Consider the following 24,406-nt stretch of genomic DNA (forward strand, 5'->3'; position numbering starts at 1 on the left):
ACCAATAGGCGGCATATATGCATGCAGTAGCAGATGACACTCAAAATACTATTGTTGTCTCACTACCAAAGCAGCAGTACCCCTTTCTCTACCTCATATATGTGTTACTTGTCATTCCATTTGCCTTTGTACACATGTATCTCCTGAACACAGTTCAGCTGCATGTATGCTAGGAAAGCTAGTAAGACTCGCAGCAGAGTCTAGCAAGACTGCAGGTGTAATAATGGTACTGAATGGTGAGAACAATTGTTTTCACTATGATGTAGAATAAGCAGGCTGCTATTTAGAGGGTCATTGAATATTTTTTATTTACTGAATTGTATGGAAAGTCCTGGTAGGAATGGCTTTACTAATGGCTTCAATATCTGAGCAAGCGCTTTGTTACATTCTGAATTCAGAAACTACTGTGTCTAGGAAATCGATCAAAATGAAGTATTTTGAGCAATAGAAAGAATGGTTTCATACAGAAGTTTACTTGAACTTCCTGAATAAACGACAGGTGTTAGTCAGATGCCAAAAGGTACACAAAGATAACACTCCTTACTTGGTATAGTAGGCTTGTCCAATGATCCAAGTTGTTAAAATTATTTATAGTATGCAACAAGCCAAGAAAAAAAAAACTAAAACCTTGTGAGAGTATATTGTGAAACACTACTGTATTACTTTCTAGATATTTGCACAATTTTTGGAGCATTATCAATTATTGCAAATTCTTTGCACTTCAAATTGTCCGCGCTTCAGACACCATAATACTTTATTTCTTATCTAATATTCCCCCCCAAAAAAAAAGGATGCTACCTGATAGGTAGCTGCACACAGAGCAAGGAATCCTACTTAGCATCCTACTTAGCATCACTTGAATGAGCATGTGTAAGAAAAAAATGAATGCAATCTTACTGCACCAGTGATAAATGTGTTTAAAATGGGAAAGGCATAAGAGGTGCTTAAGGAGCATTCCTTCTCTTTCCTAAATATATATCAATTCATTTTTCAGAATACCACTTAATCAATTTTGGTATTGGTGAAAGAAATAACACACGCTGTTATAATTGCTCTCCTAATATGTTCATTCTTACAATTATTTTGAAATGCCACGTGCCAAGACTCTCAGCAAACTTCACTGTATTTCTGGCAATACAGTTTTGATATATGACATTTAATAAGCTTTTAAAATACCTGTTATTGCTTCTTCTGTCATCATAGGTGAAAAGAAATAGATAATAAATATAATGCTTGATATACTTTTTAGATATTACTCTATATGCTTTACAACAAATAATTGAAAATTTCAAGATTTCAGTGAATATTTATCCCATCCTGAGTCATACCATTTTAGCCTTACCTGTTGTGAGCTCAAGTAAGAGTCACAGATGAATTCATCATATGACCCCTGCTGTTCCTTCCATGAGGAAATAGAGTTATTTCTAAAATCTACTTTACTGTTTAGTGATGGAAATTATTTTCCAAATTCAAGCAGGAATCACAAGGTAGAGAATATGATGTTCAGTCTTTCCTAATCCTAGTTCTGCTGACAACTCTTTTAATAATTCATAATGTAGTTACTTATATGCCTGCTTACAATAGTAAAAAAAAAAAAAAAAAAAAAAAAAAAAAAAAAGTGAAGATTTCCCTGGCATTTATAAGTATCAGATTGTTTTAATAGACTGTTCATCTGTTTCAATTTCAAGGAATAGTGTAACAGTTTCTCTCACTATTGTTAAGACCTAAATATAAGAGAAAGGTTCTGCCTCTATATAGATGCATACATACATGTGTGTGTGTGACTAGTTATAGATATGTAATGACAGTAATAGCTTTTTATATCACCTTTATGGATTTTTCTTCCTTGAACTAATACATCTAGTTAATGTATTTTTTCCTTTGATGTCACAAGCATATTTGGACAATAAGGGACTGTTGTAAGAAAAATTCCAGAGGAAATACCAGGAGGATTTGGTTTCTTGTAAACCATGGATAGCTAAAGTACTCAGAATGGCAAACCACTAATGAAAAAAGCAAAATGAACAGTACTTAAATAACCGCTGCATTTATGAATATTCATAATCAAGATTAGCACTTCAATATGTTATACTGAAAATTGCTGCACTTCGAAATATCTTACATAAAGGAATTGTATACATGATGGCAATGGAACGTAATAGAACCATATCAAGTAACTTCTATATGGATAATAAAATCACACTGAAATTTGCCCCATTAAAATAAAAGGCCAAATGAAAAAGCAGTGAAGATTCCAAAGCATAAATTGTGCTATTTATGTTCGTTAAGTATAGTTTGAATCCTGTCTTAGGGACATCTCACCTAACTATATATCTAATGTTGCTCAGTAAATGAGGCAAGTATTGATTGGCATATGCTGCTTAAATCGATCACCTTGACAGCCAGAATTACAGTAATCTGTCAGTATTAATGACTGTCTTTCAAGCTTTGATACCTCTCCTTTGCTTGTCTCGTCTTGCCTCACTTCTGTTTGAAGTGCATTTTCTTGCAACCTCTGGTTTTGTCAGGGTAGGTACTTTTGTAGTGTTTTTTTGTCCCCTGAGTCCAATTTATTGGCTTGATCATGCAATTAGAGTTAAAATGCAACACCAGGGAGCAAAAGTAGGCAGTGTTCTGAGTAACAATTGGACCTCAGGGGTAGTGCAAGCCTGTTCTCAGCCATCATTTATTAGTTACCTGTTGAAAGAACAGGATTGTTTTGCAATGAATAATTCCAAAGCATCACTTTAAATGCCTTTGATTTTAGCCACTAGAGACAAATGATTGAACCAACATTTGTGATAGGTTTTTAAACTCTCACCTTAGTGTTTGTCATATAGACACTTCAAATAACTGCTTGGAGAAATACATGCAGATGTGTGTTATACAAAGCTGCTGCTTTTCCTGCATTTTCATGTAGACATATACATCATTTGAGTTGCTTTTCTTTGTTGTTGTTTTTCTTTTGTTTTGAATAATGTGTTTTTAATACTAGGAGGAACTTGAAATGGAAAGCTTGAGAGCACTGCTTCTGTGTTATAGTGTTATATATTTTCATGTATATAGTCCATGAGGTTTTTTGGCGAAACGTACACGCAATGCTTTTCTTTAACAGCAGTTCTGGATTTGTATCTCTTCAGGTAAACATATTTTCTTCAGTAATTTCCCTGCTTCTAATCCCACAGAACCTGCCTTCTCTACCCCAACAGCTCTTCTGTCTCTCGCTCTTTGTATGGTCTGTCTGCAGATCTTAGCTAGGATGTTAGGAGCACCTCTTAAAGAGGTATAGTGTAAACACTTGGATTTAAGGGTAATAATGTTGTCATTACCAGATATGATAATTTGGTTTTGAATTACAGTACAGTTTTATTTATTAGTTATTCTTCCCTAATGAAATGCATGAGACTCTCCTGAAAGTGGTAAAAAAGCAAAACATCAAATCAGGCAAAACTGTTTCACCCTAGTAATAAAATTTTCTTCTAATAATTACACTTATAAAGGCCTTAGTGTTCTGTGCATAGAATCATACAGTGGCTTGGGTTGGAAGGGACCTTAAAGTACATTTAGTTCCAACCCCCCTGCCATAGACAGGGATGCCACATGTGTTGGTGTAGATGGTTTGGGATGGGGCTCAAATCTTTTTGTATTGTTCAGAAAAAAAATAGTCGTTCTTCTACATCTACGTTCTTTCATTTATTGACTTTACCCTTCTGAAGGGAAGTCTACTGATTTCTGTATAAAATCTGGGTAGGCTTATTCAGGTGGCATTATGATTTAGAATAAAAGAATGTCAGTGGGCTACTGTGAAAAGCAGTGAAGTGCTTTATCAGCCTACTAGAACTTCTGAATTGGGATCTGTCAGCACAGATTGCTTGAGGGAGGGAAGTTCCTCTTTGTTACCGCATCTTTTGAAGGTAGGAAATTTTTGGTATGTTGTAAGTTGAACATTAGTAGAGCAATCACTCTTTCATCAAAAAAATGTGCTTTAAAGGTCTGTATATCCCTCTTTTAAACAAAAATGTGCAGAGGAAAGAAGGCTGAGAGTCCTTAAAATGGAATGAAAACTATAAACCAGTTCAATCATATGCAGAGTGATTGCTCTGTACATAACACAAAATGACAGGTTTTTTGTTAATACCTACTTAGCCTTATTAATTAATTAAACATTTTGGATGACAAAAGCCCATTGTTAAAATGTTAAGACTCTTGCCCCTGTAAGGTGTTAAAATTCATACATACAGATTTCTTTGATAATTCTCAGAAGTCTGTAAATAAAGAGGAAGATTAAACAATTTTTCCTGTCATTTCTAGGATTTAGAGTAAGGTGGTTTTTGTTGTTGTTGTTGTTTTAATTATTTAAGCCCTGTCTTTATGCTGCAAAAGAGAGCGTTGTTTGGTGATTTAATTGTTTTCTGGTCATAAACTCCTAATAACAGATAAATGACTTGCAAATAACTTGGAAGTTTTGTATGCTAAACACTAAAAGCTGTATTTATAAGAAGAGTTAAGTATATAACATTGATATGTATTGATTGTGTTACATAAATTAGTGGGAAATGTGGGATATTATTTGCAACAAGCAAAACTGACAAACACTAGTGTTTGTGAGATGAGAGAGATGCTTTCAGATGATAATGACAAACTGTTTCTGCATCATTCTACATATGGTAATCAAGACTACTTTCCAGTACCAACAGAAGAATTAAAAATGATACAAACAAAAAAAAAAAAAAAAGAGAGAGAGAGAGAATAGAAACAAGCCTATTGGTTGTCTTTGTTCTCCTACAAGTCTCCTACAAATCTGTATTTCAGTTATTGAACAAAGGGGTTTTATATAATACCTGTGAATATGCAAATATATCTAGCTGGAATATGTAACAATATTCAGTTAAAAATTATAGCCAAAAAAGAGAGTATGCATATAATTAATTTTGTATGTGCCACATATTTAGTAGAAAAACTGAATAACATAAAGCAAGGATTAAAAGTTAGTATTACAGTAATTGAAATTACCATATGGTGGTCTGAGAAACATGAGTCCTAATCATAGCCTGGCCAATCAAATTAATCACGAAATAGTTTCTGGACAAGACATTAGAAAAAAAATAGTTTAATTGCTGATTAACTGCACCTGAATAGATCTGTGGGTCATAGATATATCTGTTTCCTTCTGAATGCTTCTCTTCCCAAACATAGAAGAATGCAGGCTATTAGAAAATCTTTTAATTTCTGCTTGCCAAACCATAGTTACCATCCATCTGTTCTTGCCAATTGTGGAAAAAGGTCAGTTTTCAGCAAAGCCATGCATTTCACAGAAGGTATGTGAAGTGAAATTTCACAGGGGACACGATGGATCCTGATTCTTAGTGATAAACCTTTGGGGCCAGCCGGGTTGGCATATGGTTCAGCATGATATGAAGGCTTGGGTTCCCTGGCTTCACTTCTTTGGCGTGGAACTGATAAAACCTGGCTCTTAAGTATTGTTTCAGTGGACACCAATCATGGGCAGCAGGAACTGCCCATTTAACTCTCTGTGGGAAGGAAGCCCAGACCCTGTTCACAATAGTACCATTGTAGTGCTGCAAACTGCTCTCAACAGCTTGACAGCACTAGGGAGGAGGGAGAAAAGGGGCTGCTTTACTAATTGCTCTTCAAAATAAAGGAAGAGGGGAGCAACTGGAAATATTTGTTTTCATCATTTGAATAAAAGATGCCTGTCTTCTAGTTCCGAAAATTATGGAAGACTTTGGTGCCATCCAAAGAGACTTATAATTAGCTTATCTTGTATCTGTACTCTAGCAACCCAGGGTAAAGATTAAAAAAAATAATAATAAAAAAAATCTCTTCAAGTATAAAAGGAAAGGTAGTTTAAAGTTCATTTAAATGCAGATTGGAATTAACAACAAAATTTCTCATATGAGAAGTTATCTTTGTTACTATGTAGTGTGGGACTGCAAATTGATTTGTCTATGTATGTATTCTTTACTGGATTATATTTAATATTAATATAATTTTATATCTGTAATTTTGCAGTTTCTGGTGAAGTCTTTATGAAGGGCATTTTCTTAACTGTTTCTCTCCTCAGTAAGTACATCTATATCATCAGAGATAGTATTTAAGATAGAAATTTAAACTTCTGCAGCATTCAAGACAATACTAGAAGCAAAGAGCCAGTTTTGCTTCCCTGTTTTTACACACATCAACCTTCATTTCTTGATTTTAAACTGATACAATGCTGAGTATCAGAGTGGGGATAAGCCCCTCTCCCCAAACCTGGCATTTTTGTGAGGCAGCACTTCCCTCTGCCCTATACTGTTCTACATTATTTGTGGGCTGAAGTGATGATTGAAATGGCTGAACACCTGTCATTGGCACGTTTGGTGCAGCATCCTTAATAAACTTCAGCCCTTCGGCCGGTTGTATCTTTGCCTCTCCTGCTGCTTGCCTGCAATACCACTGCCACGTTGGAGGTTTGGGAGCTGCTCTGGCTGCCTCAGGGAACCCAGTTCCAAGGAAGTCATGAGGCAGGGGTAGCTGTAATGGTCTGCAAAATAATTAACACAACACACCTTAGAGTTTCATTGATTCCTGTCTGGGCGACATTAGTAAGACAAATCCTCCCTGGAAGGTGGAGTGGAAATACTGCCTGCATAAGGGCTGCAGCGCTGTTCTGTTGCTGTTTTGCTTTCACCTCTCTAGCCTGTTACTAAAACATAGGCGAGTGGGATATTTGTAAATGCTGTCATTAGTCTTCTGGCAGCACCACCAGTAAATTTAATGAGTAATCTGTTACGGTCTTGAGGTATTCTTCCTTCCTTTACTGTTAGTCATTTGACCTTACTGTCTTTCACGTTAAATGTGGTTCAGGCTTCGTAAAATAAGTGCACAACAAATGGTAGAGAGCCTGAGACTTTCTTCTATATGTTTGTGTTAATCTGCTCCTGCTATATTTCAAACAGATAATTCATTGAATGCCCATTCTTCCTCTTACCGCAGAGTAGATTATATTTAAGTCAAGATTAATGGATAGATTCTGATGTTAAAACCCAGTCTCTGAGCCTGTCATTCCCTAGAGGCATATAGTGCATTAGTTTAAGCCAATATGCTGCTTATCATAGATACTATGACACTGTCTTGAATGAGTTTACTGTACTTTGTTACTGCTTACTCTGGTAATAAAATCACTATATTGTGTTCTTGATAATTACAATATTAAATAGAAACTTAATTTGATTACTGCACATTTAGATACAGATAGGTCTTAAGTAATTGCCCACTGTAAAATTTCTGATACTCATTTTTTCTCTCATGAGGTGTGTTCTGTCAGTGTCTAAGCTTACTACTTAGTTCAGTCACGTTAGCTGAAAAAGTGATGAAAGAAAGATCCACAACGAGACTTTCTGGGTATTAGGCAATATCTTTTACCTTTAGTTTTCTCACTTGAACATTGTTGTTTACTAAATGCTTCTGTAGGATGCTTTCATTTGCCTAAGGCCTTAAAATAAAATAAATTCCAGGTTATACAGAGTAGAAGAATTCAGTAAATACTGTTAATTCAGAATTTTTCCCCTTAGCTTTAAAATGGCTAGAAATCTGAACATCAGTGGTGTCATTTTTGTTGCATAAGCAAATGATGAGAATTAGAATCCATTCCATTTATTAAGTGTAATCTCATAATATTTTGCTATGGTAGTCTTAAAATTATAACTTTTTTTTTTCTATAGCTGTTTTTTATATGCTTCAGGAGAATATTTATCCTAAAGATTTCTGTTAAGCCCATTGCACTTGCACTTTAATTCTACATATCTTTGTAAGTGCCTTTTCTAAAGACGCTTGGTGCAAAGTGGTTACATTTTTCGTTTCATAATTGAGTGTTTTAAGTGGTTAAGCATAGTCCAAATTTTATCCAATTCCAGCTTGTGTTAATGGTGCTACGCTCACACTGCCTTAGCACCTGTTATGGATTTTGAGTCATCTGGCAGCCCGTGGGACTTAGATAAAGAAGTACCAGGTGTCCTGCCTGTCTCTTAATTGAGACGCAATGTAAACAATATAGACTTGGCAATATGGTTATAGGAATGGATTAAAGCCCAGCTTTGTCTGCTCTGATGAATCACAGCTTTTTCTTCACAGAAGATGTTATAAACCACTAAAGAATTTAGTTAGCTGTAAGGTCTGATGGAACAACATAAAAATAAATGATATACCAAGGACGTTCCTAGAAGGACAGTACTGGGCTTTCCAATGAAAATTTAAGCATCAATTATCATTTCTTGCAATAATTTACCAATTTTGAAAGTGTTTACACTGTAAAAATGCAGGTTCTCATATAAATTCAGATAAAGTCAATGCTTTTCGATGTGCAATGTGGCAGTAAACTAGACAGAAGGCAGTATTATTGACTCAGAAGCACTTAGTGGCTGCAACTTTATCTAGCCTATACTTGCCTGGCAAAATTTTTAGTCATTTAACTATAGGGTAGATACACTAGAATTAATCTCCTTTAGCTGTAAGATTAGTACTCATTAAGAAAAAAAAGCCTCGAAATGGCAAAAATGTGTTGTTATAATTTCCTCAAAACTTTAATTTATTAAAAACATATTGAACTTTTTAATAGTGTAAAAAATAACTACTACTTTTTGTTATGTTCATTTAAGGAATTATGCAAGTATATGCATTGAAAACAAATTTCAAAATCTGGAATGATGGGATTAATTTGTATGGATATATCTATTGCGTATTTCCTTATTTTTCATCACGAAGAAATTATACCTTAGAAATTGCCTCAGAAAGCCCTTTGGCAGTTACATTTTTTTCTGAAAGAGTTTCATTACGGGTGCTAGATATTGTACTCTGCTTAAATTCTATAGTCTGTTACTTGCTTTTAATAGTAATTTTGATTTTTGTAATGAGACACCTATGCTACCTAGTAGATTGTTGTATATAATTCACCTTCACCTGTGTGAAGCAGGTGTCAATTGCAATTTTTTTCCTGCTTTAACCTAAATAACTTGCATCAGATATGGGAATCATAAACTGAATTCTACTTTATGAATCATCAGTGTTGAGGATAAACTCGTATATGTAGAAGCTGCTGTAATTTACAGCATATCTGTGTAAACAGTTGCACAGAGCAAAATACTTACATGTAATTTTCAATATTGGCAGTATTTAAGGAATAGAAAAGAGTCCATGCCGACTTTGAGAGTTCTAGTTGACTTGAGTTAACAGAAGTTGTAGCTGGAAAAAAGAATCTCTTTATTTGTATACTGTGCAAACTAGATGTGGAAATCACTGAAATGCAATAAGTAGGGAACACCATGATGCCACTTCTACAGAGTCAATTTTCAGAATAAAACAGAACTTTAACTATTCCTCTCAGTGTTGCCGGTTGATACTGATCACCCACCTACATCCAAAACGTAGCTAGTTGCAGGGCTTCCAACACTGGATCAATAGCAGCCCAACTTACATCCTTAATTCTAAGAGCAAACAAAGAGTACAAATAGCTGTGACTCAGTATGAGTTCAGCTGGTTCGAGAACCACTGCACAATCTCTTCTTTCAAAGTGAGATTTCCCAGAAAAAAAATTCAATTTCTATGATGTCTGGGTTTTGTCCTGTCTTCCTTTAAAAGTCAAATTTTGCTATGGCTAAGTTGTTTCTTTCATCTCTAAAACCTTGGTCCTAACCTGTACTTGTTGTCTTTTTCTGAAGGCAATCCTCTTTTCACATTTTGGTGTCAGGAATTGTAATTTACTAGGAAGAATGTGCCCAATAAAATAGACATTTTCTTCGTTCTAAGTACCTCAAAATTGTAGCAATTTCAAATTGTAGCAATTAATTCTGTGGGTTTTGCACACCTTTTCAGGCCAGGGAGCAAGAAACTTAAAAATTCTACCAACATCTGCCATTTATTGTGCCTTGCTATTTCTATTTTTCCTTTGGTCTTTAATACCCTGGGAGCATTTTTTGACTGTTGACAATACTACAGGTTTTTTCCTTGCAAAGAAGAAGTGAGCTTCCAAATCTGATGAGGGGGCAAATGTAAACAAAAGGGTGCCATCTTATGTAGCTTTTGTTAAAATATTGTTGATCTCCTTCATATAAATAGTGTACATGCAATCAAAAAGAAAAAAAAAAACAGGTGTCCATTGACCCTACAAGCAAGTAACTCTGGGTGGAGAGTTTTCATTTTCCAGTTAAGGATGGAAGCAGTACTTTGGCTTCTGCTTGTCTAAATTATTTTCCAAATGCCTGGCTGACAAAGTCATACTCTCCGCAATCATATCAATATATATTGACTTCTTAGATGATTTTGCTAACAGTTGGAACTGCCAGAGATGCTGCTGTACATGTATTTCTGACAATAGTTTGTAATTTAACCTGAAAAGGTCCGTCTTCCTATTTAGAAATGCATTCTCTGGCTTTTTTCAAAGAGCTATTTCTAAGCAATCATCAAAAAAAATCTCTTTTTCCTAGCATTGGAATCAAAGACTCTCAGATGCTACATACTATCAGTATTGTGATCACATATGCCAATATGCAGTTACATTGTGAACCTACACAGGTGTGCACATACATATAAGCAGCACAAGTGATTTATGACAAAAACTTTCATGAAGGTATTTGATATTTTGATTTTTGTTCAGTTTGTGTAAATGATACAGACAGTGATGTAAAAAGAAAAAAAAAAAGCCAACATTTTTACTCTATTTCATGGGTCTTTGGAAATGACAGTCAACATTTATGTTAAAATTCAGAATTATTTAAAAAAAAAAAAAAAAAAAAAAACACCACTTGTGCTTTCAGTCTACTTTACCAGCCCATCAGTGAGAGTCTAGAAGTGGCTGTAGCACCTTTGGGCCTGCGGTTTGGAACTTCATAGTTGTAGGGTATTTCCTGAACTATAGTGACCTTGATGCATTTTAAATTATCCAGAAATGATCTTGTAGTCATCTATTAAACTGGAAGCTGTGGCATGACTTTTTATTGTTTTATCTGAAATGGTAAATACTTTCTTCAGACTGCTGGGAAATTACAGATTTTCTGCCATTGGTGACTTTAGGTACTTCACAAATGCAGTTGTTTCAAATTCTTTGGAACAACTGACGTACTCACCTTTTAAAGAGATTTTTCAAGCATTATAAATCCTTCCATAACTATTTAAACATATTAATAAACTGTGCCTTCAGCCCTTTTTAATTTTTCTGTCTTTGAATATGTTCCCCAGCATAATCTTTCCCCCCAGATACAGCTTAGGAAATCCATTGTGATAAAACATTTTCTGTATTTTTTTTCACAGTCTCGAGAGTATTTCAGCATATAACTACTGACCAAGTCAGTCTAACCCAAGTTCCTACTGAATGCCCTTTGAGGTGCCTGAGCCTAAAATGTAGGTGCTAAGAATCTCCACACAGCGAATGCCCGGTGTTGGATGCCTCTGATGTCCACAGGTATCTGCAGCTTCTGTTGCTACCCTGCCCTGGAAACCTATCCACATCAGCACACGCTAGAGCTGCCTAAGTCCATTCTATCTCCTGAATAGCCACACACCCAGTTCATACCTCTCTTTATCCCTTAAGTAGGAACGCATTTCTTTACTCTTCTTGTCTGTAAGGCAGCAGTGCTAGGAGTTTTGGAAGTGTGCTCGCTGGATTAGAGCCCACACGAAAACAACAGGAGGCAACTCAGTTGCATCAATCATCCAGGAAATGAGAATGGTTTCCAATGCTGAGGCCACATCTACTGCCTCTTGCAAGGGTGTTGCTCTGGCCATTGGGACTGAGGACTTTTTGTAATATGGCATGCTCAGTTCATAGCTGAAATTGTTCTTCGTTCCATAAAATATACTCTGCATCACAGGGAAAGTCCATGTTCATCTGTAGAGACCAGTAGTTATGGTACTTCCCTGGGAGAGGAGAGTCCCTGGATTCCAGTCACTGCTCAGGAAGCCTTTGTTATCAGATGGTCTTGGGAGCAGACACTAGAATTTCTTCTCCAGCCCTTTAATGAGTCTATCACGTAGGTTACAGAATTGTGAAGTGCCACATTCTTGATTAAAGTCATGGAAATATTAATCCATGTTGAAACTGCTTTTTTTTTTTTTTCTTCATTTTTTTTTCAGAGTCAGGTTAATGAAATTTTGAGATTGTTATTCCCTGGATGATGATAACATACCAGTCAGTTTTCTTTAACTGATGAATACTGAATAGGTTATTTGCAAAACATATTATTTAATTCTAAAGCTTACAGGCAGAGTTTTTCCTGTTGTTAGACAGGTGTAAATAAGAATGGGAAGAAAACCAATATTTAGAATGAGACAGTAACTCTACAGAAATGATTATGAGGAGATGGACAACGTAAGGACTTTAAAGATGAAGACAGTAGAAGAGGCTGGGCAATACAGGATCTTATGGAGCTTGCATGGTTCAAATTGCAAGAAAGAAAAATTGAAGACAAATTGAGAGATGTGGGTAATTAGCAAATAGATTTCCTCATCAAATGGAAAGATGACAAATTCATGGATAAAAACAAGTGGATCTTTGAAGGAATTGTTTTGGATATGAAGGAAAAAGATGATGGATGAAAAAGCACAGAGAAATATTTCACTTGTTTTATTGTGGCACATACCTGTGCGGTGCCAGAAGTTGGACTTGATGATCCTTATGGGTCCCTTCCAACTTAGAATATTCTATGATTCTATGATATATTCCCTTCCTATAGACCAGAGTCTCTTTATAGTATATAGACAAGATAAATGTTTGTTGTTTGAAGTCAAAAAGCTAAATATAAAAATGAAGACAATAAATGAAGGCAGATACAAAATACAGGGAAATATGAAATAGCAGTAATCAGCATGAGTAGTTGCATGATCTACACACCAACAGATGATATAAATCTTCCAAGATGTTTTCTTTGTTTCTTTTTAGATAAATGTAATAGCAAAGGGAGGAGGATTAAAGGGTGGTTGTTTTGTGGACATTTATGGAGACCTGGTGCTAGGCAAAGGAAGAAAGTACAGAAGTGCCTGTCTGAAAATGCCATGTGAGTGAGAATGGTTGTGTTAACAGCAGGTAAGAGTAGTTTTGATCAAATGGACCAAATAGGTATCAACTGTAAAGTTAAAATAAGTAACTTGTGTTTGCAGTAGCGAATGGCAGATTCATGGTGGTATTTGAAGAGACTGCCTCATCTAAGTGGGATGTTCAGAACGTGGGCCGTAAGCTGTTCTGGGTAGATAAAAATTCATTTATTGAGGGGAAAAAAAGCATAGGGCAGCAACTGAGATGTGAGGTAGGACCCTAGACAAATTGTTCACGTAGGTGGCTAGAAAAAGTTCTAGCTTAGGTTATGCAGAAAGAATCTGAAGATCTAGTTGTATGCTGCCATAGGAATTTAATGAGACCTTAAGTTTTTGTTGTTGTTGTTTTGTTTTGTTTAGTTTTGTTTTGTTTAAAAAAGTAATACACTCAATGCTGATGAAGAGCTATTACGTGAACTGTTGTTTATCAGGCAGATTAAGCGCAAATAGGTGGGTGATCTGACAGCCAGAATTTTGGTGCTTGCTCCCAAATGTGAATCAACAGGTCTAAAAAAGATCTCATGTCTGTAGTAATGGAAAGTACAGTATTTTCAGTATCATTAGAAATAATTGCAGATTTGGAGAATGAGTAAAATGGATTGTAATGCAAATGAAATTTTAATTGCAGTGACTACATCCTGAATGACCTGTAAAGGTACAATTTCTGATTTTTCTACTGTATTGATCATATTTTTCATAACAGTAACTTCTGGAAAAGTATAACGAAGTCATTTCTTCAAATCTTTGGATTTTTATTTTGTTGTTTTGCTTTTTGTGGATTATACATCAGCAAGTTTTTAGCCAACAGATTTGGGTGGGTGCCTGTACAAATAATGGGTATCTTACCTTTTTATCTGTTGTCTTTTGTTCTGGTTAGCATTTTCTTTGGAAGCAGAAAGCTCACAGCATTGTTAGTTTATGCATTTAGTCACTCTCTGTGCCAGATTCTTTCCCCATTGGTTTGTCTGTACATCCTTCCCATTCCATCTTAATTGCTGATGCCAGTGGCAACATCCACTCACAGTAAGAATACTGCTTGCATTGCCCTATTATTACTAGCCATTGAGTTTGTGTGTGCCACTCAATTTATAGGTGCTAATAACTCTTCCCTAGAGAGCAGCATTTTAAAGAAATAAATGTCCAGCCTATTAGAAGTAATGTAGAAATTAACTACCATGGGATTATGGTCACTCTTGCAGATAGTTGCATTCAAGTGCAGTGTGGAACTAGATTATCTCAGCCACAAAAGCGTGACAATTTGGAGTTTAAAATACTAGAATGTTCCTAAAGTCTGAGTGAATAGAAGATATAAGTAGCCAAATCTCAGCTACTCAGTTTCTAACAGAAGAGCTGTTCTTCTGAGGAGACTGTGTCCTTTCTTAGTGCAGAATGCTGCAAGCCTTGGACTTGGCTTTCGCCTCAGATTTGTGTTCCTTTTTAAGCGGGGTTCTGTTATTAACCCGGTGCAGATGGTTTTGTGGATTGCTAAAACGCGAAGTAACCTGGCTAGCTGAATTACTTTTCTCCAGGTGTGCTAAGCGTGCATTTGAATTTGTCTTGTAGAACTGATATAAGCATGTCCTCTCCATTGTGTAACAAAAACATCATTATCCTCCTCAGTCAGCATCTGTGTCAAGACTTCTCTATTTGGTTAGGAGATAGGCACACAGATTGGAGAATGGGAAAGTCCTTGTCACATTCAAAGTGGTAACTTTCCTTCATTTCTGCCTTATTTGTGTATAAGCTTTGGATGTAATAGGATAAACTAAAAGGTTTCCTTTAGAGACCTCTGAAAGTAGAACATTTTAAAAGCAGGTAGGTGTCTCCACCCTACTTTTTCAAGAAACATTTTACCCATTCAAGCAGACTTTTAAAAACAGCTTGTTTTGATAGCAGCCTGTTCTCCTGTGGGCCTTCAGCCTTTGCTTCCTGGCAGCACCTTTGGTGCGAAAAGAGAGTGATCAATTGGGAGACTATCAGTGCCAGCATGCATAGAGTGATAAGTTAACACACCACTGGGAATTTCTAGGGCCCACCAAGATACTTCACTTCTAATGTGCTAACAAGCTCATTTTTCTACCTCTTGCCTCTTCAGTTATTTTTTTTTCTCAGAAGAGCTTAGAAGTTGAGTGCATCAGGCATAATGAAAAGCTCTGTAGGAGGGAGAAGCAATAACCCCATTTTTCCCTTTTCAGCCAAATAGAAAATTAGTTTCTGGTAATACACAAAGGCCAGTATTTTTTGTGCAAGGGGCACTGCTGTGAATCAAAGGACTCTATTAACTGCAGAAAATTCAGCAGCTGTGAATCTCCCCCAATGAAAAAAGTGCTTTTCAACAAGTTGTGAGATACGTAGTATTATTTAGACTTCAACCATCAGTTTCATCCTCTACCACTTATACATAGCCTCTTAAAAACTGTGCTATATTACTCTCCTCTCTTAAGGCTCAATACTGTGTTTATCCCCCAACCTAAGAACCTCTACAATGGGAGATTTTTTTATATTTTCTCTTGTCCCCGTGCTTCTGTTATAGCTTCTCCAGATTGAGAATTCTGCTGGTTTTCAGGTCTCTGAGGATCCGGAAGGAATTTGCAACACAAATTTTGGAGGGACAATTGTTTCACAGTTTCACTATGTAAGCAAGTCATGGTCTCAGGAAATACAACAAAGATGATGTTATTCGCTATAAAGGTTTTTTTCAGATAATATGTTCTCTTTACATTCCTTCATATTTAGATGTACTGAAATATCTATTGTAAATATTGTACAGAAAACAAGGACAGGAAGGTTTCATAGGTAAAGTTCTGTAACAGTTGAGGTATAGTTTTAATAGCTAAGATGAAGGCTGTTGTTTCCAGCTGTAATTTAAGGCTGAGAATTGTACTGATCATCATAACTGAAAACAATACAGTTAGTTGTTTAAAATGTTAGCACTTGGTATTAAAAAAATAAATTAAAAAAAAAATTGTCACTTATGCAGTTCTCATGTTTCAATTGCTAAAAAGATGTGTGCAGGACGCAAGATACTGATTCCCCTCCCACACCCCAAAAAAGAGCAGCAAACCTGAAGTCAGAACTTCCAGCCTTCCTGAACTGATCCTGAATGCATTTCTCCACAGCATGCTGGTTTGGTTTGGTTTGTTTTTTCTGTTTTGGGGGTTTTGTTTTGTGTTTTTGTTTTTCTAGGAAAAAAAAAATAGGAAATTGATCTTACTGTCTACAAATAAAATATGAAAACAAAATGTGCACAAGCATAAATGCCAGGAAAAAATCCTGATCATTTTATGGTTACGTAAGAAAAGTTGAGAAGGTCTCCCTCATTCAAAGTATTGAGTCCTGCCAGAGGACCTGGAAAGTTGTGAGAGAAAAGGTTAACTGATTTCTCAGTTCAGGAACTATACGACATGAAGTCAGCATGGGAGTTTTTCTTGATAATTGTATGTTGCTGCCTGCTGCTCTACATTTTGACAGCCATTTCCATAGTTGCTTTCATGAACAGCAGAAATATTCTCTCTTTTTCTCGCTCACTCTGTGCTAACAGCACAATCAGGCCTGCTGGAACAAGCAGCCTGGAGAGGGTTCTTCAAAAGCAGCAACACTTCAAGATACTGGTCTCTTGTCAATAATATCAGAGAAGGAGAATGCAGTGAAAAGGAAGAAGTACAGTATTTTGCTGTCAGTGCCCTGCCGACAACCTGTTAGCCAGTATTTAAGGGTCCTGCAGGTTCTTTACAAATATTCTTGCTTGTTTTAATGGCGTAATGGATGAGGTGTTTTTCCCAATACTCAAATTTAGCTATGTACTTATCTTAACTGCGTGTGTGTTTAGGGATTATGGAAGGAGTTTGTTATTGAAAAGTGCAAAATAAATGATTTTGTTAATGTTCATCTGTTACTTTTCATGCTATTCTCTTAAGAATTGTGAGATTTTTGTATTTAATTGTAACCAAACTGCAGCCAAATCGGTTACTTTAAAGAGAATATTTACATTGCTGTTGGAAAAGATTTTCAGAAGGTATTGTATGAGACTTGAAAAAGAGATGGTTTAACCATAATGGTTCACATTGACCTTGTGTGCTGTACAGTTCATAGCACTACAGTGCATCAGATAATCTCAGAATTATGTAGAGTTAAATTAAGTGTGTACTGTCACTGAAATACACAATATGTGTTTAACAAAAATAGGAACTCTGAATTACTTGGCATTGGTATTTAGCAGTTACAGTACATGATGTAAATTGTTCCTTAATTCTTGGCTAAACCAGTTATGAGGAGAGAGCACGCTACCTGCAAACAATTGTTCAGCATCATCTAGAACCTACAACTTTTGAGGATTTTGCTGCGCAGGTTTTCTGTCCAGCACCTTACCACCATTTGCCCTCGGACACAGGTAAGCAGTACAGTCAAGAACTGTTTTTATACAGTCTTACTTGAAATGCAGTATCCTTACTTATAAAGAATAAAAATTCAAACATTTACATATCATTAAGAGTTACCATTAATCTGAAAGACTGTATGCACCTATTTTGAGAACTTGGGCAAAGTTGCCTTTAATTCCTTATTCTGTTGTCTGGCATCATGGGCCAATGTCTGGCATTAAGATTTGGCAAGCTACCGGAACATAGCAAGCAATGAATTTTATTGCATTCTCCTGTATAAAATCTGAAAGTGCTGGTACTTCTTTATGTTGGGTAGTCCAAACAGATAAATTCTTTAATGTAAGCACGCTTTTCGTATAAGAAAGTTTTAAGCTCTCATTTTTAGAATGTAAAGTTTGAAACTAGAAGCCTGAGAGCCTTGCAATCACCACTTTCGTTTCCAGGTTGTTAGTTGCAAAGTTGTTTTTAAGGTGATTTTTACTTTCCGCTAAAATACGTGGTTTATAAGAGGATACTGCATTTTCAGTTACTAATAAGAAAATCGGTAAGAAAATGAGTAACTCAAGGCCTTCCTGTTCTGAAATTCCTTGAACTCCTTATGATTATTTCATTTATTTTATTTCCCCTCTTTTTAGATCATTAAATATCAGTTCTGTTTATCTGAAGGTAAGACAAAGTGTCCAAAAAAACCCTTTGTTCCTATTACTTTTACTAGAGCACTAAGCTTGTAACCAAATTGTATGCAAACTTTCCTTGTTGCTCTTGTTCACACTAAAAAGAATTTCACACTGATTGAGAAATGACCACTACATCTTCTTAAAGTTTTAGTCTTTTACTAACCTCAGGTCTGCATGAAGCACTAACACTGGTTCTGGGATTAAGGTAACTAATGGTAGAGACAGTTGTTGAATGAGTAACACTTTATTGTTTTGACCTTTGTTTCTCAGCATGAACAAGTAGTACTGGATGGCAGTGGTGTGTTTTGTACCCTGTACTGTCTTTCATTGATGTTGTAAGACATTCTGAAGTGATAACGTAGGAGAGAAGGAGAAGAAGAATGTGTAACACTTGAAATTCTTTGTTCAGAAAACTTTATTTAATGTCAAATAAATCAAAGTGCTACTGTGAAAAAGCTGTAAATCTAAATAAAATAAATTTTGTAAGAATTAATTCGGTAAGCCATTATCTCAAAATTTGTTTCTTAATTGCAAGAATATGCAGAAATAAATTTTAAAATTATTAAAGCATTCTGATTAGGACTGCAGGAAGAGTGACTGGGAGATATTAAAACACTGAGATTGCTTTGTGTGAAGGTATAAACTGTAAGTGGAAATGAGGCGCAGTTTTAAAGTGTAAGTGTATAGCTGTGCCAGTTCTAATCATCAAAACCAAAGGGAAACCAAATTAAAAGGCAGTGATTTAAAACTAATTAAATCAGTACAAAAATAGTAATTTAATTTAATGTATGAAAACGTTTGAATAGGAGAAATCTGTAACTAAAAACATTGGAAGCAATAAGCAGGGATACCAGTCCTTACCACTTTTGCTCCCTACAGTGCTCAGCAAGCATTCAGCATCAGACACTTCCGTATCACTAGTATAGATCGTATATTCTAGTGCACTCTTATCAGTTCTGCCTGATCACTTTCGGAAATCTCATTTCAGGCTAAATCATTCTCTGTTCACCTAGCTCCTTCTTTTGGGGTGAAGCACAGCTGCTTTTCTCCCTTGCACCAAGCTAGTACAGAACAGGGGCAATTCCTATATTCCCTTAAAAGTTGTCCAAGTCGTACTTGCTTTCTCTAACTTGATCTAGAAAAAAAAAAAAATCTAACTGAAAAGCTTGATTTTAGTCTTAAGCTTTCTCTCACAGGTACTAATTTTCTGCAGGAATCTCATTAATAGGAACTTGTGATGTATTTCACACTTGAGTGTATGCACATGTGTTTACATAGCAGAGAACATCATCTCCTACCCTAAGGGACATCTTCTTCTGAACTTTGTGGAGAGTGGTGGAGCTGCCCAACACATCCATGCCAGGAGCAGCCAGGATCTCCGTAGGACATAGATGCAGCACACTGTGACCCAGCATCCAAGAGCCTGTCCCCAGAGCTCTCTGACTGGGTTGTAGTTGCAGCACAGGGATACCAGGAACACTGGGTGTCCTGGTTGCAGCCTGGCCCCTTGGGGCTGACCTGTGCTGGGTCCAGGGCTTCAGGTGCTCTGGTGCTCAGCTCCAGGACAGTGCCTGGAGTAGCACTGCACCTTCTGCCTCCAAGCTGACTCAGGAGAGCACAGACTCTAAAGCCTGAAGCAGGTGTAGTTTAGTACTGTGGTCATCTGCCAAATCAGCTTCCCCAGGGCTTGGTTAGTGGGCAAACCACTGGTGTCCGGTTCTTGTGAAGGCAGACCTGTGAGCAGGGTGCCTGCAGATGGCCCTGAACTTTGAAGGACCGTGATCCCAGAAAAGAATCCACCTGATGTACTACTAAAATACTTATTACCCCTATGTTACCAGACATGCATCAGACAGCTGTATTGAAAGATAGGTACGGAGGTCTTGCTGGTGCCAGGATTACACATAGGATTGGCACTGGAATCCTGCCTGGGCATCTACACGCATTCATCACCCCTAAGATGACTCAAAACCTTGCAGGCTACCTGCCAGACATCTCTGTGTCATCTGAAAATTTCTGACCAGCTTCAAAAATATGTTGCAATTACTTTTTTATATAGTATTTTATTTATATCTGCTTTTTATGAAAAAAAAAGACCACAAGCAACTAGAAAATATTTCCTTATTTTAGATTTGATTGTTTAGTTGGATCACAATCTTGAAGCTGATAGTTGTCAAGTATGTTTAATTTTTCTAAAATACTATATACAATTTCTTCTTCTAAGATATATACAGAAACTGCGAAGCTACTAAAGCCCATCAACAAGCACTGTATTTTATTTTTTTGTTGTGACTCCATGGGCTGCTTTCAGCATGCCAGATTCTTCACTTGAACTATGACAGTCAGCAAATAGAGACTATGCCATCCAGTTACCAACTGTATTTTCTCAGACTGGTGTATTTTATGAAAGCCTCAGTCCTCAGCAAAAGCTGTTTCCTTCCTTAGAATGGCTGCTGCTTGATACAAAGTAATTGTGGCTGCTGCTGTTTTATCTGGATATCTAGGTTGCCCTGTTAAAATACCTGAAAAGTCCATCTTCTCAGGTTTAGGAACTTGACTAATGTAGTGAATGTATGCTTTTTTTTTTTCTTCTTCTTATTTTCTATTTAAAAAAGAGATTTATCCCTGCTTAATCACAGAATGTAATTCTGTTGCTGCTCCTAATTTTACTTTGTGCTGACTCTGGTAAGTAGAGTTAACCGCAAAATAATATTTCCTGCTATACAGCTATTGAGTAAATCAGACTTCTGTGACACCAGAGTAGGCTGAGGAAACCGTCAATGACAAACTCAATGATATTGAAGGGCTTATTGACCCCTCGATGCTAAGATTCTGAGTTTTAAATTGTACTGATGATTTGGTTTTGTTTTTTCTGTCATCTTTTTTTTTCCTCTCTTGTTACTAAAAATAGGACCTCAGTATAGTAAACCTTGTTAAAAAGGGTCATAGTATTTTCCTTGTGATGCCAGCAGACTGTTTGATCCCTACAGTCATCCTACATTTTCAAGCCTGCGTTCAGACCAGTCCTGCTGCCCCACTCCCAAAGTCAGTGAGGATGCCAGCTTACAGGCAGAGAAGTGGAGGAATGTAGATGTAGTGGTGCTTCAGCCTCGCACAAGAAAATCTCAAGTTCCATGGCCTGCATCTTAACTCCATCTGCTGCTTGTTTGCTGTGTAACTTGAAACAGAGAATCTGTTCATCTTTTTGGCCCTGTTATCCCTTTGCGTATTAGATTGATGGTGCTAAGCACCACTGGTGATAAGCAACGCTCCTGGTGGTGATGGTTGAACTTTGTGACCAGAAATGCAGTTAAAAACAGAAATGTTGTTTGAAGGCTGTGTGTCTGGCAGGGCTGGGAAGAGTTTCTCATTATTCCTTCTCCAGTCCAAACATAGGAAGAAATGCTTTCGTTCCAGATCAGAAGAAACCCACAAAACTTAATGAAATTTTCCAAAAATTCCACATTGGATGACTGAAGCTGAAATGTTATGCGTTTCTGAACTGTTGCCCATGCATTGACCACTTGGGTTGTAGTAAGCTGCGGATCCTCAGCACTTCAAAATGATAAATCCAGTGAGGACTGATGGACACCCAAACAGATCAACTTTATTCATTTCCACTGAAAAGCAAGGAATATGACTGTCCAATTTAAAAAAAAATAAAATCCATTCATATATACAAGGTGATGAAATTAAAGCAGCATGTGCAGTTTTAATTCTGACATTTCCTAGTTTTCAAATGTTTGACCTTACAGATTTATTGTCTTGTAACAACATTTTGTTGTGTAAGTCCTTCCATTTTTGTTTTGTTTACTGCATAGGGCAGAAGAGAAATTCCTTAATACCGATTAACCACCGTATGATTCGTAAGCAAAGCTGTAGCCTCTAGATCCACCACCAAGTTTTGTAAACTGAAGTAGTGCAATAATGAGCTGTCTTACCTCTGCCTGAAGGTTTCCTAGTGTAAAGACTGGAAATTTGCCAGTGGGTTTCACAGCTATTTGATGACACAGAGGAATAGGTTTATCTAGTAGGTTAAAGCCAGGTTCTAAAGAGCATTCTTTATTTAGGACAAGGAGTAATGGTTTTATACTAGAAGAGGGTAGATCTAGATTAGATATTCAGAAGAAATTCTTCACTCAGCAGGTGGTGAGGCACTGGACCAGGTTGCCCAGAGAGGCTGTGGATGCCCCATCCCTGGAAATGTTCAAGGGCAGGCTGGATGGGGCTTTGGGCAGCCTGGTCTGGTGGGAGGTGTCCTGGGCCACGGCAGGTGGCTGGACCCAGGTGATCTTTACAGTCCCTTCCAACCCAAACCATTCTGTGATTTATCGGACACTGGCTTTTCTGCTCATTCTCCATAAACCACTTCTTGCTGTACATCTTCCTCATGTCTGGCTCTTAGTTCTTTCTCTCCTACCCAGTTCCAGCCTCTCAGGTCTTTAGGCCACTCGCCACCCTCCTCAGCTTCTTGTCTTGCTTGGCAGCTGCTTCTGCAGTCTTCTTCTCTGCATCTGCTTCTTGCTTCCTCTCATCTTTTCCCAAAATTATTGACTTAATGCCTTGACTCAAGCAAGGTTCTGCTGAGCATAACTGATAGCTTGGCCAGCTTTGGACCGGTATTTGTTTGAGTGGCAAAGGGTAGAAGCTGTACAAAAATGATTGCCCTCTTCCCCGGAGGCCACATGGGAGGCTGAAGTATATTAAAAAAACATCAAAATGCATTAACATAGACAAGTGAAATTTTCCTGTGCCATCATTCTCAGAAATGGCACTCAGGATAACGTTGTTCCAGACAACTGGTGTGATAAAGCCAGAAGTCTTAACAGGTAGCAGCATATCAGCACCCTATCAGACATCTAGTCAGTGACATTTTTACTTCTTTGAAAGTCAGAATTGTTGAGCGAGGTGAGTCGTGCAAACAGGTGTGCTATGGTACGCCTGGGTCCCTCCACCTCAGTTCACTTGTAACACAGTCTTTGTAGTTAGGGTGCCATTTTACATTTAAATAACTCATTTCTGAGGCAAATAACCAACATACTATCTTTAGAAGATCCTAAAACCTTCAAACAGAGTAAGAAAGTGTCCCATTTCAACTTTGCTGAACAACTTTGTTGTTCACAAACAACAGAAACAGCTTTGTGTTATGGTCCTAAACTATCATAGCTGATCAAATTGCTTCATGCTAGCCTGGTCAGTTGTCAAGCCTAAGAGAAGGAAAAAAATGGATCACTTTCTGACATTTTTCAAATTCTTGAAAATGCTAACATGTTTATTTGAATTGAACTTTCTTGTTCCAGGTCAATTGACAATAAGGCTTCCTTATTTAACCCTATTTTTTTAGTTTGGATAACTAAACATTTCACTGCATAAAGATATAAAGATACAGCATTCTACACTGAAGATTTTAAACTGAAGGGGAAACAAAACCTGCAAAATTTATATAATCACATATATTATCCACGTGTGTATGTGCGTATGTATGTATATATAGATACATATATCTAAAATCTAAAGAAATTGAGTTATTAATCAGCCTGTTGATTGCTGCCAGACTAAATATATTTTAAGTGCCATTATTCTTCACTCTTCTGGTGTAATATGTTCAGATGTGAAAATCACTTCATATGACTTCTGTTCTTCAATAGCTCTACATCAGTTTTTTAAAATGGGATTAGATGTGAATCTGTGCTTCCTGATGTCTGTCTGCAGAAATTATAAGCAAAATTTAAAGTATGACTGGAATAGTGCCTTAATTAAAATAGTTGGGGTTTTAAGGTTTTCTTTATCCAGCACTTGATAAAATTTCACAGTATGGCTTTAGTCTTTGACTCAGACTAACAAGTTTAAATGCAATGTTTTTTTATTTACGTGATTTCAGCAGTCTTGTGTTAAGACTGGCTATAATTGCTGCATACATAAAAATGTGAAACAGCTGGGGAGCAGAAGCCATATATCAAATTGCCATTTGTTTTTCCTTCTTGATTGTGTGTATGTGTGTGACTATTGAATTGTTTTCACAGACTTTAGGAAAGCGTTTCAGGCAATGTTTAGGATGTATTTTGGTTGCTAGAAATAAGGTTGCTGGATCTGGATAATGTCATAGAATTCTTTTCTTTCTCTCTCTCTTCTTTTTTTCTTGTAATGCTTAGTTGGTAAGTATGACGCTGGATTTCAGAGCTGTTGCTTCATTGCACATAACTAACTCATCATTCTCTTTAACCTGTAGCATGAGCAGCAATTACATAATGAAATTCAAAATTCTGT

General features: G+C 36.7%; 1 protein-coding gene and 1 long non-coding RNA gene across 17 annotated transcripts in view; both read left to right on the forward strand.

Moving 5' to 3' along the window:
• RALGAPA1 (Ral GTPase activating protein catalytic subunit alpha 1) overlaps nucleotides 1-24,406 on the forward strand; it is a 128,103-nt gene that overhangs the window by 100,426 nt on the left and 3,271 nt on the right. For 13 of the 16 annotated variants that reach the window (XM_084522417.1, XM_084522426.1, XM_084522429.1 and 10 more), the window contains one exon: nucleotides 17,349-17,473. In XM_084522417.1, coding sequence (XP_084378543.1) covers nucleotides 17,349-17,473 — 125 coding nt within the window. Of the gene's footprint in view, nucleotides 1-17,348; nucleotides 17,474-18,097; nucleotides 18,129-18,409; nucleotides 20,153-24,406 lie in introns of those variants that run through there. The other 3 variants (XM_084522431.1, XM_084522418.1, XM_084522432.1) reach the window with 2 other exon arrangements.
• Nucleotides 10,376-17,036, forward strand: LOC311438249. The gene is made up of 3 exons (XR_014694027.1): nucleotides 10,376-11,455; nucleotides 11,865-13,075; nucleotides 15,617-17,036. It is a non-coding gene; the product is annotated as an uncharacterized lncRNA (long non-coding RNA).

Source organism: Aythya ferina (genome assembly GCF_964211825.1).
Source record: "Aythya ferina genome assembly, chromosome: 5".
Taxonomy (NCBI): Eukaryota; Metazoa; Chordata; class Aves; order Anseriformes; family Anatidae; genus Aythya; species Aythya ferina.